The following is a 15680-nucleotide window of genomic DNA, read 5'->3' as shown; positions in this document are numbered from 1 at the left end:
AGCTGTATCTATATGGATAACATGAGACCATCTCTACTAGCTTGTAATAAGAGCTTCTAATTCTGCCAGAAACTTACCATATATATTACACAGTTTACAAATGGCACCATGTTATTTACAGTTTAACCTCGCAATCAAGCTGACATGATTTCAATAAATGTTTCTGAGTTCTCTTTCACTGTATATTATACTGGCCTATCTCCCCAAACATCACCAGTAATTCTTTCATGTAATTAACAGTTGCTATGTTGATACTTCTACTTTATTGGGTTATTACCAACAATCCTAGTAAATGATTATATTTACCGAGGGTGGTCTCTTTCTCTGTTCTTCTTACATTACACTTGTATATATGCAATGTGCATCCATCTCATGCCTTCTCTATCTTGTCTCCTCATCATTTCTCATATGCAGCACTAGGAAAAATCAACACTCATGTTCATATTCAAATGTACGTGTACGCATATGCACAGATATATATATATATATATATAACTCAAAAATAGATAAAGTAATAATCCAACATGGCATGGAAACATTGCAATCTTAGCACAAATATAACACAATCATTTCTGTAAACTTCTCTTGACTACACTAGCGTGCACCTCCAATAGAACGCTCAGTTCTGGGGAAATCAATAGATGTTTCCGTCTCAAGAATGTTTGACTCGCTGATGATGCCACCTCGAAGAAGGGAAGAGGGTGGCTTAGGAGTTGGAAGACTGATAGATGAACTGCTTAGCATGAGAATGACAGATGACATGGTAGGTCTCTCTGAAGGTTCCTCCTGGACGCAGAGTAGCGAAATATGTATACATCTTAACACGCCTTCTGATTGACAATGCGTATCTAGAGATTTGTCTATTATTTCAAATGCCTTCCCTTCAATCCAATGTTGCCACACCTATTTGATGAACCAGCTTAGACGAGTACAATTGGGCAGTGTTACATAAAGTGTTTGTGAATATGTCAATTGCTCTTGGCAAGACCCATAAAAAAACGAAGCAACTCTTCTTCTATCGAAAGCAAAGCACCCAAAAAACACTCTTCACTCACTTCCTAGCAAAAGCTTGACATGGAAACAAACCTAAAAGAGAATTTCTTCGGATTTGGCTTTGTACCGAACCTTGTTTTTGCATTGAAGAAAGATATGTATGGCAACAAGTATACACGATCCATTGGCTAAGTGGACAACAAGCACCATATGAACTTCAAATTTAGGAAATAATATCATTAAAGGAAAACAAAACAAAACTAATCTGTCAAAGACCATGAGTTCTAAGTGATAAACTACTACCATATTAATATAAAAACACTTGAGCATAAATGCCTTCACTTAGGAAAGGCACCTATCATGAACTTGGACACTATACTGTTAGTTTTTGTGTGATTGGCAAAACTGTTAGAAAGAAAGTCTTTTTTGATATAAATTCTTTAGATTTGTTGTAAAGATCAATAGCACAACCTCTTCCCATTTGGAAATCAAAATTGGAACTGTTTTTATTTGACGAATAGTGTTGCTGGAATTTTGTTTGAAATCTATTTGAATGAGATTAAAATCTGTTTGAACGAGATTTTCTGAGAGTTTACAGTATCTAACGTGAGAAAGGTGTTCGAACGAAATTTTTCAAAGAGCTCACTGTCCAACGTGGAAAAGGCATTTGAACGAGATTCACTTAGAATACTCGGGCATTCGAACGAGATTCAACCCGTTCGAACGAAGAGCAGAAAAATCATATTTTCAGTCCAACTTGTCACCAAATTAGGGCTTTTGGAGAGTCTATCTTCTGAGACTATAAAAAAAAGTCTTGAGAAAAATATCAGGGCTTTTAGGAGGCCATTGAAAATATTTTGGGAGAGCAAAACAAGAAGAGTTGAATGGTGAAGCTTTTGTATCACATTTTCATGAAGTTCTACTAGATTCAAGATTGAATTTACTATTGCCTCAAGGGTGACAGCGACAGGTCTTCAATCTTAAGGGTCATTAAGGTTGGACACCAAGGGAAGCGGTGTATTAAGAGGGAGTTAAGCAAATCACTTTAGAAATGGTTGTGGGTAATAACGGACGATCAGTAAGTGTTCTGTAACTGCTGATTATTATAGTGCTTAGTTTGATTCCGAAGAAGTAATTTGTGATTTTTTTATCCTTGTTTAATAAGGGGTTTTTCATGTTAAAAAAATTGTGTTTACAGGTGTTCTTGTATTTGCTATTTAGCTATTGTTTAGCATTCTAATTGAGTAATCATCTTGTAGCAAGTAATTAAAATTTTCACATACAAGGCGGCCGAAGAGTATAGCTCAATATGAAAAATATGCATGATACTTTCCTTTTAATCAACTCTTTAGCTGGGTAGATAGTTACTTACATATCTTAGAAGGTCTACCAGTTGACCGGATTCTTGGTAAGAATTGTTCCTTTGACCAGTCAAAATCTCTAGAACTATTACACCGTAGCTAAACACATCTGATTTCGTTGAAAAGATTCCATGCAGAGCATACTCTGGTGCCATATACCCACTGAATTTAAGACATTGAGAAAAATATTAGTCTCCTTTAAAGAGAAAAAGAAAAAGGAAAAAAAAAAGAGCTCATGAATCAATTAGCTTTAACATTGCTTACAAGTGTGACAGTGTGAGGATCAGTGCGGTTAAATCTGTGTGGAGGTTAATATGCAAAATCTGTACTTACTATGTTCCAGCAATTCGACTAGTGTTCCATTGGGTCTCATCTACGTTGACAAGTTTTGCAAGACCAAAGTCTGAAATTTTAGGATTCATATCTCCATCCAACAATATGTTACTTGCTTTAAGATCACGATGAACAATCTTTAGACATGAATCTTTATGAAGATAAAGAAGCCCTCGACCAATCCCTTCAATGATCTTGTATCGGCTTCCCCAGTCTAGTTTTCCTCGTCTACAGGAATCTGCATGCATCATAAAGTAGAACTTAGATTACTATATAAGCTATGTTGAAGGTGGTAAAAAAATTAATCTACCATCTTGGTTCCACTTAAGGATGTTACTCTTGTCATGGAGATAGGCTAGACGAGAGAGAAAGATGACGATTTCTATTCAAAAATTTGTTTTTATTTCTAAAGCCATATCTAAGTAGACTAAACACTGTTAATCTTGAGAGAAAGCAGAAAAAAAAAAGGTTTTGAGTTCAGACGTCCTAGGTTATCCATACGAACCATCGATAAATTACGATGACGTTGTGCTTATAGACAGAGAACCATTTGGAAGATAAAGCATACCAAAGAGAATTGTGTCAAGACTTTTATGAGGGAGGTACTCATAGACAAGAAGCTTCTCTTTCTCTTCTAAGCAGAAACCAAGAAGCCGTACGAGGTTCCTGTGCTGAAGCTTAGCTACCAGGACAACCTCATTCCTAAGCTCTACTAGTCCCTGACGTGAAGTCCATGAAAGCCTCTTCACAGCTATTTCCTGCCCACCTAGCAGTATGCCCTGCATGTGTGGTAGTAAAATTGCAAGAGAGGTAGTACCATTGCATATAAAAGTCTAAATGCAAACTAGAGCATTTAACATGCATTGCAGGTTTACCTTATAGACTGGTCCAAATCCACCTTCTCCAAGTTTATTTGCATCTGAAAATCCATTGGTGGCAGCTTTAAGGGTATCCAAATCAAATAACTGAGCTTCGGAAGTCACAATGTCTTGCTGATTATCTCGACCATCTGCTCATAGAGATAAGCTTTATTGATTACTATTAGAATATGAAAAATCGAAATTACCGTTCTCTCGACTAGCTTAAACTTTTAGAGAGATTGTTAAGTAAACTGTTAGTAGATATATATAACATGAGACCATCTATATTAGCTTGTAATCAGAGAAGCTAATTCTGGCAGAAACTTACTACGTGCGATGGTTCTCACTGCTTTCCTTCTTCGGAAGCAGATAAATAATAATGTGGCGAGGATGAGAGAGAACACAGCAACCACAGCTATGACAATGATAAGAATCGTTTTTGTAGTTCCGTTTGTTCCTACACCAGAATTAGTACTATCACTTAGCCTTTACGTTGACAAACTAGTGTAGAGTACAATAACTTGAATGGCCAAAAGAATTATTTCCAGTTTCAGACTGGTAATTATCGATATTAGGAGCGGCAGCTTGACTTACTTGCTGGGTTAACAATGCTATCGTTCTTAGATGGCGGTGGAGTTGGCGGTGGTGGAGTTGCCGCGTGTGGAGATGGAGTTGGCGGCGGTGGAGGCGATGACAACTCGTTGACTGCCGTATCGTTGTAGAAAGGATGCAACTCATACCGAATTATACAATTCCTTCCATACAACTTTGCTCCATCATGTCCACCGCAGCATTTAGGTATCTCACTGCGAAGCGAACTGAGGCACCGGTTGCAGCCGCCGTTGGATAAATCCCTCGTGCACTGCACTAGCCCATAGATCGGATAAAAGCTAGTATAGTTCGCCGACCCGGCCGCAAACATTAGCAACGATGAATAAGCAGCCTTGGTAGTAAGCGAGCCGATCAAATTGCCTAAACGGTCATTGAACAGTTCTGGATCCGTAGCATTGGTGCCGCTACCTTGATAGACGTAATAGCCTTCATCCAAGCCAAGGAAGTTCTCGTTAGCGTAGCGGAGTGAGCAGTAATGGCGCCATATCTGGGCGTTCTTGCCACGCGGGCAATCTACGACAACATCTTGCATCGCAGTTTTGAGGCATTTTTGGCACTCGTAGAGGGACAGATCGCCACGGCATAGGGAAAGACCGTAGACTTGGTCGGGAATTTTGCCAATAGTGTCGTTGGAGAAGCCCGAAACGGAGGCGGCGGAGTAGAGGGAGGATAAGAGGAGGTCGAGGTTGGTTTTGTAGATGCTGCTAGCTGTGTAGTTTTCAGCCGTTTCACAGGTGGTATAGTAATGGGAGTCTGGTGCTTGTGAATTGGTTGTGGGAGCATGAAGAAGTATGATGAACAGGAGTACTAGGAGGAGTTGCGTCTGCAAATTGGAAAAGAGAGGTAACGCCATTAATTCTCTTTGCTAATTTGATTGGAAAACAGATGGGAAAAGAGAGGGTGTGAGGATGGGATATATATATATATATATCATTTGGAGGCCATGGTGTGCGTCCACATTTTGATCCATCCTATTAAATTTATGAGATTTTTAAGTAATATCTACTATATTTTTTAAAATATCATTATTGTCATCTAAAGATTAGTTAAATTTAAGTAATCGCAGTCAATACTAAACTTAGATTAAAAATATATGTATCTTGTCCTTGTATAAGTTGTTTAAAGTGATTCGAAAGGTATTCAATATCATAGTCCAAAGAAAAATATCTTCTTTTATGCAAGATAAAAATATTTGATAATTGTTTTATGCTCTAAATATCTAGAAAGAAACGATTGTCAACTTTAACAATAATTTTTTAGGAATATTTTGTTAAAAATTAAACATGATGATAATTCTAAAAGAGTCAAAAAGTTTTATTGGCAATTATAATATTACCGTTATAGTAATATCATAATGGTATTGCTTTTAATTACTTGAAAAAAAGAGGTGTTAGATTGCAAGTATGTCAATAAGATGATATTAAAAATAAGGGTTAATTACGCCCATACTCCTAAACTATACCCGGTTTTCACGTAGACCCCCTAAACTTTTTTAAGTTACAATGTCACCCTTAGACTTTGGAACAAACTGAAACAGATAATGGTGGTGATGAAAAATCCAACTATAACCCTGATTAATATATCACATCATTATTAATAAGAAACATTACAAGGGCATTTAGGTCATTTAGAATAATAAGAATATTTTTATTAGAGTAATAATAAGAAAAATTAAATTTTTATTAGAATATTTTATATCTTATAATTAATGGGTCGTATAAAAATTACGATGACATGTAAGTCATTTAGAATTAATTACGTCTGACTGCCACGTAAGCTGACTCGCCCAATTTTTCTAACAGTACACTAACGAAAGGGTGACATTGAAACTTTTAGGGTGTTTAAGATGACATTGTAACCTAAAAAAGTTTAGGGGGTCTTCGTGAAAATCGAATATAGTTTAAGGAGGATTGGCATAATTAACCCTAAAAATAAATAGATAAACAACAAACTAAACCAGTTGGTGATCATCTCAAATTGTCAATACATGACAGTACCTTAAATTAATCAGCACAATAGTCTGATTCATTTTATATTTCAAAATGATCTATTACGATCATATCTCATTAAGCTATTTGACAGTCGATAGCACATAGAGATTACTAAGATAAGATAATTCTAGTTGATTTAGTAAACTAGATTTAGAATATAGATGGTTTATGAGGTTTTACAGAAAGAATAAGAAATCCAAAATTAACATGAGAGAATTATTGAATAAAAAAATTGTTTTTGGTTGGGAAACATGGGATCATTTCAAAGGTATGATATATTATAGGATGTAGTTGCCTCTACTCAAGATAATTGACTTTGATCCGTCTTAGACATTTAAGAAGGTTTTTAAAATCCAAAATTGACATAGTCTTAACAAAATTTGTTGACTTTATTAATGAAAGACTTTACTTTTGGTTTGGGAACATAGGATCACTTGTTTCTTTTCGCAAAGAGATTATAGAAATTTATATTTAAAAGAAAACCCTATTCATGAATTTTTCGTGGTTCCAATCCTTTTCTATCATTTCTTTTAAAAAGCCCATGCTTTTACTAATTCTACCTCACCTCATTATAATAAAATATAAAAATATATATATATTTTTTTAATCAAGTTGATAATTTTAAATTCCTAAGTTATTCTCGTCGATGCTCACAATCGGATGATTTTTACTCTATTACAGTCATTATTTGTTGTTTTAATTTTTTCTACTTTTAGTTTGAAATTATTCCTGTGCCAATGGTTATTAGGTCTGCTCTCTCAGTAAGAGTATTTTAATAATTTAGGAAGTAGCATTTACTAATTAATATGATGGTAAATGTCAAACCGGAAAAAGTTTGTTATTGGAGAGGCTTTAAAATTTGTTCTATGGAGGAAGAGATATACTACCATATTCAAAATTTTAGAAATATTTTCATAATTACTAATATTTTTTTAATAATTATGAGCACTATTTTTAATCTAACACAATCCCATTAGTATATAAATTTTTCTTTCAACTGAAAAACCTAAAAGAATCAAATGCTACAATCGACTTTTCAAAGAGAGACAACATTAGTGTTATGAGTAGATAAAAGCAATGGATAAATATTTATTTTAATGTTAATTTATGATTTTCACAGTTAATCTATAAATTTTATAATTTTTTTAATTAATCTCTTACTTTATTAATTGAAGAATAATTAGTCTCTTATTGAGGATATTGGGTCATGAAGCCTAATAGTAGTCCTAGAAGAGGTTTCTTTGCCCTAGATAGTTGCCCAATTGGCCACTCGGTTTCCCTCCATATACACATGTAAATCTGGACACTAATATAGCCTCTTAAGAGCTTCACATACTTAGCCACTATGTTCCTACATTTCTACATGCACAAGTCTTACCATGTAAAATTCTGATAGCTTCCTTAGAATGGATCTCCAAAATTAGCTTCTAATCCTTCTCAACCAAGCTTAAACCCAAGCAGATCGCCTAGATTTTTGCGAAGAGAGCAGACATATTGTGGCAAGGCTCCCATGCAACCTGCACAAGTATCCCCTTCTCTTCCATTATTGCCCTTACATTTATTTAGTAAATCTCAATAATGTAGGCTCTATCAAAGTTCACCTTCACCCGTTTTGCTTCTAGTTAGGGCTATCAAGCTTGACAAGTAGCTCATGCTCGGCTCAGCTAAAGCTCAAGTCCAGCTCGGCTCGGTCAGAGATGAGCCGAGCCCGAGCCGTCAAATCTAGCTCGAAAATAATATCAAGTCAAGCCTGAGCTAGAGCTGGCTCGCTCAGGTTCAGCTCGAGAAGCTCAAAATTATATATATATATATATATATATATAATATATATATATATATATATATATATATATATATATATATATATATATATATATATATATATTTTAATATATTAGTTCTCTCTCCATTTGATCGACTAAGAGGACAACCCTCTTAAATACTTACACCTCCATGCCTAGCCTCGTAATTACAGCCCATTAATCCTTCTCTTTCCCATCAATCACAGATTCCCAATTTTTCATTTTCCAAACACCACTTTTTTTTCTTTTTACTAATATCCTTCATTTCCACCTTTTACTACCATACATTGGTCAACCGATTCTGCTCGATAGGCTTGGCTTAGCTCAGGTTCGATTCAACTCTGCTTGAATAAGGTTTGATAATAGACTCAATTCAAGCTCGAGCTTAGCTCGAATCAAGCTGAGCTGAGCCTGAGCCTACTATTTCGACTCGAAATTAATTTCGAGCTAACCCCGGGCTTGCGCTGGCTTGCTCAGGCTCGGCTCATTTACACCCTTACTTTCGGTACAGTCTATTTCACACGCTCATCCTATCATTTGTTGTAGTGGCTTCTTAGCCTCCTATGCATAGTCCTAGGTCAACTAGGCTGCCGTGCGAGCAACTTTCCCATCCGCTTCTCCAAATGCAACAATGTTTCATTGCTTCTAGATGAGCCATAACATGGAAAAAATTATGGCCTTGATTCTATTATTTTGACATTGTTCTAGACTCCACAACTTGATGAGCCACTCTAAATCAATCATGGGCCTTGCATCCCTTAGAGATAGGGTTAATTCATGCCACACCATCAACACTTCCTACATGTAACAAAAATATAGAGAACTATTTCACCATGCAAAATGCAAAAAATGCAGGTATCCTCCAGCCCCCCCCCCCCCCCCCCCCCCCCACCCCCCGTATGCAGATGAGGTAGTTCCTTGTTAGCAACCTATTCAGGAGTCCCCATGTAGAAAAATATGGAGATTGAAAAAATCCCTAGACACACGTATGTATCTAAACACTAGGCAATGATATCGCTCGTTCGCTTAAGTAAAAGTCCGAAGAAATATTAAGAACGAAAGTAGAGATGAACGCCAAGATTTTAACGTGGAAAAACCCAATCGGAAAAAAAACCACGGATCCAAACTCGGATCAAAACTAATCACTATGATAGTAACAGTTACAAGATTGACTCACAAAACAACCCGTCGATCCAAACTACTTTGTTCCTCTTAGTTTTGATCGCTAGAATCCACGATTCACTGCTTCTTGTGATTGAAGTCCAATCTCAGTAGCCTTCGAGATTGATCTTTCGTCTAGATAGCCCTTAAGACGAAAGATTAAAATATTGTAGATGAGTGGAACCTTGTTGGTTGAAGAACCGATGTAGCCTCAAAAAGTCTCCTTCAATAATATTTCTTCAACTCCCATAGAGATAGGATTTCACAATCTTTATATATGATCTTCAAGATAGAGTCAAATCCGAGTCTTATCCGTACTCATGAAAGTCCAATATTTTCAAACTTCGTTGGTGCGTTCGAACGACATGACTTGATCTCATCAACTTTGCTCTAATAATTTTGTAATTATTCAAACCCGAGATTTTCTAGACTTGTGTAAAGCTCATATACATGTAAAAAATACACTTAGAATATTTTGTACACAATTGCCAACAATTAAAAACCTAACAGAGATATATAGTCTGATTAATAAAAAAAGAAAAAAATAATTAAAAGAGAAGAAGAAGCTGCAACATCAGCAAAAGAAGAAAAAGAAATAATAGCAGCAAAAGAAGATGAAGAAATAATAGCAGCAAAAGAAGAAGAAGAAAAAAGAAAAGTGTACATGGCCACTTCTCTCTAATAGCGTCCTATCGGCATTTAATAAAACACTAAATAACATACAAATTTAGAAGAGTAAAATTGAAAATATCTCATCTGCAAAGGAAATTAAAAATAGGTCTAGATGACAAAATCGAATTCTTATTGTGTTTTGAGTGCAAATTTCCCATTATAAGAAGTCCATAATGCTGTGGAACTTTTGACATTTTCCTAAAGAATAAAACCATACAGAAGATAAAAAGGAAAAGAAAACAAAAATTCAAATTATGAAATATAACAAAAAAATTAACACAGCAAACTTATGTTCAGACATACATACATAAATAAATTAAAAAGAATCATTTATCCAATCTCACGTGATATTCGAAAAAAATAATTATGTAGTACATTATCATCTCAACTGCGTATAACAAGATCATTTCTTGAGACTACTACTCTTGAGTACACTATCACTCGTTAACTGTTATAGAGCTAAACTCAACAACATTTGACATGCCACTTTGAATAAGGGAAGCAGGATGCTTTGGAGCTGGAAGAGTAGTGGTGGAGTCATGACTGCTTAGCATCAAGATGATTGATTCCATATTAGGCCTCTCTGATGGTACTTCCTGGACACAAAGTAGCCCAATCTGTATGCATCTCAGCACATCCTGCGTTGGACATTCCTCAATTATATATTTGTCTGTCACCTCAAATGCCATTCCATGAGCCCATTGCTTCCACACCTGTGTGATAAGCAGACTAAAAAAGGTTAGAATTGGAGTGACATAGTTATTTTAAGGAATCAAATTTAATGCTTACATAGCTCAGAAGGCCTTCCAGTTGCCCAGATTCTTGAGGGAAACTATTCTGTCTGCCAGTCAAAATCTCAAGAACAATTACACCAAAGCTATAAACATCTGATTTAGGTGAAAAGTGGCCATACATAACAAACTCTGGTGCCATATAACCCCTGCAGGTAAAGGATTGACAAAATATTAAGTCCCTTCTTCTACGAGAATTAGTTCATTAAATTTCTTATCACTTACAGGGTGCCAGCTATTTTACTAGTGTTTCGATGGGTCTCGTCTATATTGAAAAGTCTCGCAAGACCAAAGTCTGAGATTTTAGGATTCATATCTTTATCCAACAATATGTTGCTTGTTTTAAGATCACGATGAACAATCTTCAATTGTGAATCTTCGTGAAGGTAAAGAATTCCTCGTCCAATCCCCTCGATGATCTTGTATCGCGTTCTCCAATCCAGTTGTCTTCGTCTAGTAGAATCTGCTTCATAATAATGAAATGTAATTAATATATAGCAAATACCAAAGAGTAGATGATCCCCAGGAGCACACAGTACTGTCTGAATTATAAGTTAATTGTGATACTGCAAAAGATACTGAACAGCTAAAACAGAAGTTTCAGAATGGAGCTGCTACTATATATGCTTAGGAAGAGAACCATCGGATTAATGAAACATACCAAATAGAATTTTGTCTAGACTTTTATGATGGAGGTATTCATAGACAAGAAGCTTCTCCTCCTCTTCTAAGCAAAATCCCAGAAGCCGGGCAAGGTTTCTATGCTGAAGCTTGGTAACCAGGACGACCTCATTCTTTAGCTCTGCTAGTCCTTGGCGTGAGGTTCTCGAAAGCCTCTTCACAGCTATTTCCTTATTATCTTGCAGAGTCCCCTGTATCAATTAACAAATAAGGAGGGATCATATATGTATATGCATATAATCAAGTTGTGTATATTGCTCTAGATTTCAGAAACAATTAATTTTGAGCGCTTTGAGTTGGAGATTCACCTTATAGACGGGTCCGAATCCACCTTCTCCAAGTTTATTTTCAACAGAGAAGTTATTAGTGGCAGCTTTGAGAGTGTCCAAATCAAATAAGAGAGGTTCTGAGTATAAAATTTTCTCTCCATCTCTACCATCTTCTGCTAAGAATTAGCTTTATTAGTTACTACATCAACAAAAATAGAAGTATATTGGCTTGTCTTCAGAACTAGTATTGTTGCCTGAAACTTACTGGGTCTGATGTTTCTCACTGGTTTTCTTCTCCACAAGTAGATAAAGAGAAAAAGGACAAGACACAATGCACCACCCACAACTATGACAATAATAACAATTGTGTTGGTAGCTCCACTTTTTCCTAAACAAAATGAAATAGTATGTCTGAGCATTCTTCATGACAAATAGCACAACAGTCTGATGTATATATCTGTGTGTTTTATGTCTATGAAGGCAGTTTATGCAATTTATATCTTCAAATGCATTGCAAGAAGCTGCGAAGAAAGTTGCAAATGATAGCTGTAGAAATAGTTCTCTTTGGCACAAGTAATTAATATAAGTAAGCTAAACAACCTTCCAAAAATAAATAGAGAAGAGTTGAGACCTATCCTTTCTATTATTTCATCAGATATACTGGATCAGCCGCTACCATTTATCAAGAAAACTGAGACTTACCGCCACCATCGTCCTTAGTGGGCGGAGGAGAGAGCGGCGCCGCCGGCGGTGGCAATGGAAGCGGTGGCGGCGGTGGCAATGGAAGCGATGGCGGCGGTGGGGATGAAGTATTATCTACGGCTGTAATATTATAGAAAGGATATAACTCATAGCGTATGTTACAATTCCATGCATACACCCTTACTCCTCCCCTCGAATTGCAACATACCGGAATCTCCCCAATGAAGAACTTCAGACATCGGAAACAGTCATCCTTTGAAATATCCCTCGTGCACATTAGCAGCCCATAAATCTTACTAAAGTCGGTATAATTCACTGATCCAGCTGCGTACATTAATGGCGAGCCATATGCTGCTCTAGTGGTAAGCGAGTTCATCAATTTAGCAAGCGATTCGTTGAACAGTTTTGGTTGCGTAACTTTTGATCCAGTCCAATCGTAATTGTATAAATCTGTGTCCATGAAGCCTAAAAAGCTTTGGTTGGAGTAGCGGAGAAAGCAGTAATCGTACCTAGTAGAATATAATATCAAACAGTAGAAATGTTATGATTTTGGCTAAAAGAACAGAAGGTTTTGAATATGATTCTCTCAAAAATATTCATCTATCCATTGAATTCAATATGCGAACGAAAATACCATATGCCGGAGCTCATGCCATGCGGGCAACGTGCAACGATCTCTTGCATGGAGGTGTTGAGACATTTCTGGCACTCCTCCAATGACAAGTCTCCACGGCATATGGCTAAGCCGTAAACTTTGTCGGGAAGCTGGCCAACGGTGTCGTCGGAGAAGCCGGAGACCGAGGCGGCGGAGTAGAGAGAGGAGAAGAGGACGTCGAGGTTGGCTTTGAAAGTACTATTTCTTGTGTAGTTTGCATCCGTTGGGCAATCGGTGTAAAATAGAAGGTTTTGTGATTTGGTTATGGGATTATGAAGTATGATTAGAAAGAAGAAGTATAGGAGGAGGAGGAAAAGGAGGTCCAGTTGTTTGGAAAGGAGAGGGAACGCCATTGTTTGATGTCAAAGAACTGGGTGGTGGGATAACGGGAAAATTCCATAGGTCAATAGGCAACGAAAAAGGTTCTTAGTTTTTAAAATATATATTTCAGGCCTTTTTTTCCAATTTGTGATTCACACCCACTCTTATCAATGAGAGAATATTCCTTTAATATTAAGCTTGATGATAGGGATCTTGGTTTTGATACGATGAGCTCCTTCAAATTTGTCAACGCAGGATAATTTTGAGAATAAAATCCAAAACATGGGATAAGGTCCGAAATGTAAGTTCCCTTTCTTTTATGAGTAGGAAATCTATTGCCAGGCAATAGGCATGCCTGGTTTAGCATACGCCGCCTGTTTCATTTTAGACGTCAATCTTACAACATATATGTTGGTTCACAGTATAAGATCATACCACTTGACTTAATACCTGGATCTCCAAAGCAAGCTCAGAGCCAGTAAACAGCTGTTTTAATTAGAATATATAATGCTATGAACGTCTGTATTTCGGCTGTAAGATTCACGTGAACGAGTTTTTCTAGGATAAGATTCTCCAGTTTTCCAATACCGGAAGTGATTATTCTATCATTCATCACCCTCTTTCACACGATACTAGGTTTGGACCAAATTAACTAGTGGATGGCGACTACCAAAGGTTTCATTAATTCTAGATTTCCTTGTTGAAGATTCGCAGGAGCTCTCTTTTTTCTTTATTTTATGATTCCGAGACCATTCCCCGACTATAGAAATCGTGTACAAATCGTATATTGAGACCTAATTAGTCACAACATCTGTTATTCTTTACTAAAACATGATGATAAAACAATAAGCAACTCTTTAGGAAGTAAAAAAATAAAGTTAGATGCTACTCTATGCATCCGTTGCTTTGAGGGAGGAGAAGAGGATCGAGGCTTGCTTTGAAAGTTGAAAAACCCCTAGACACACGTATGTATCTAACCTCTAGGCAATGATATTTCTCGTTCGCTTAAGTAAAAGTCGGAAGAAATATTAAAAAACGAAAGTAGAGATGAACGCCAAGATTTTAACGTGGAAAACCCAAACGGGAAAAAAACCACGGATCCAAACTCGGATCAAAACCAATCACTATGACAGTAGCAGTTACAAGACTGACTCACAAAACAACCCTTCGATCCAAACGACTTTGTTCCTCTCAGTCTTGATCGCTAGAACCCACGATTCACTGCTTCTTGTGATTGAAGTCCAATCTCAGTAGCCCTCGAAATTGATCTTTCGTCTAGATAGCCCTTAAGACGAAAGATTAAGATTTGTAGATGCGAAGGGCCTTGTTTGTTGAAGAACCGATGTAGCCTCCAAAAAGTCTCCTTGAATAATCTTCTTCAACCACCCTAGGTTAGGGCAACACTATCCTTATATATGATCTCCAAGATAGAGCCAAATCCAAGTCATATTCGTACTCACGAAAATCCAATAAATTGCAAACTTCATATGTGCGTTCGAACGCGGCCCGAGTGCGTTCGAACGGCCTAACTTAATCTCAGGTGCGTTCGAACGGGCCCAAGTGCGTTCGAACGCGACAGCTTGAATTCTTTAGGTTGCGTTCGAACGCGTTTGTGAACGCTGCTCTCGGTCTGTGTGAACGCAGTACCCGTGTTCGAACGCGTTTGTGAACGCTGCTCTCTGTCTGTGTGAACGCAGTGCCCGCGTTCGAACGCGTTTGTGAACGCGGCTCTCTGTCTGTGTGAACGCAGTGCCCGCGTTCGAACGCGTTTGTGAACGCGGTGAGAACGCGAGGCTTTTCTCCAATGATCTTGCAATTCTTCACACCAGTGATATTCTAGACTTGTGTAAAGCTCAAATACATGAAAGAATACACTTAGAATATTTTGTACAAAATTGCCAATAAATAAAAAACCTAACAATCTCCCCCTTTGGCAATTTGTGACAAAACAGTTAGGTTACAAGATATTACAATGACTTCAAACTGAGCAATCAACAAGTCTAGAATATTTTGCACATCAATCTCTGCAAGGAAACATATACCAATCCAAGATCAAGTGAAAATAACTTGAAATAAAAAAAATCAAAACACAAGTTATCACAAAAGCAAAAATTTAAACAGACAAAGATTAAACACACGTTATCACAATTACTTCAAGTTAAGTTAAGTTTCAAATGCCAAGTTCAACCATCAAGTAAACTCCACTAAACTCCCCCTATGCCCATACTCCCCCTACACACCTAGACACTTAAACACTAAGACACTCTCCCCCTTTTTGGCACAAATGCCAAAGACTAGGAACTCGGAGGAAACTGACGATGAAGAATCGTCAACACGGAATCAAGTACAGTTCCCTGACGGACTTGCTCAGTACGTAGATCATTCACCGCGGAATAGAGATCCTGCACTTGAGTACTAAGTTGATCGAACCGGTCCGAGTACTGTGGTAACTCCCCCTCAGTGGGAGATGAGTCAT

The 15680-nt window shown here is 37.1% G+C and overlaps 2 protein-coding genes across 2 annotated transcripts; both read right to left on the bottom strand.

The window, feature by feature from the left end:
* Nucleotides 1-594: 594 nt before the first annotated feature.
* On the bottom strand, nt 595-5012 carry LOC140758658 (cysteine-rich receptor-like protein kinase 10). The gene is made up of 7 exons (XM_073094898.1): nt 4142-5012; nt 3876-4004; nt 3563-3696; nt 3256-3466; nt 2688-2925; nt 2366-2516; nt 595-903 (listed from the first exon to the last, which is right to left on the bottom strand). Exons 1-7 carry the CDS (start codon nt 5010-5012, stop codon nt 595-597), a joined length of 2043 nt encoding a protein of 680 aa, XP_072950999.1.
* Nucleotides 5013-10140: 5128 nt separating this feature from the next.
* On the bottom strand, nt 10141-13236 carry LOC140758656 (cysteine-rich receptor-like protein kinase 15). Its single transcript, XM_073094897.1, has 8 exons — nt 12863-13236; nt 12229-12737; nt 11792-11914; nt 11566-11699; nt 11238-11448; nt 10802-11039; nt 10575-10725; nt 10141-10498 (listed from the first exon to the last, which is right to left on the bottom strand). The coding sequence occupies exons 1-8, from the start codon at nt 13234-13236 to the stop codon at nt 10223-10225; spliced, it is 2016 nt and encodes a 671-aa protein (XP_072950998.1). The 3' UTR covers nt 10141-10222.
* Nucleotides 13237-15680: the final 2444 nt, after the last annotated feature.

The sequence above is a fragment of the Typha angustifolia genome, chromosome 4 (genome assembly GCF_048772165.1).
Source record: "Typha angustifolia cultivar Huaian chromosome 4, ASM4877216v1, whole genome shotgun sequence".
NCBI lineage: Eukaryota > Viridiplantae > Streptophyta > Magnoliopsida > Poales > Typhaceae > Typha > Typha angustifolia.
This window is presented reverse-complemented; position numbering and strand designations above follow the sequence as displayed.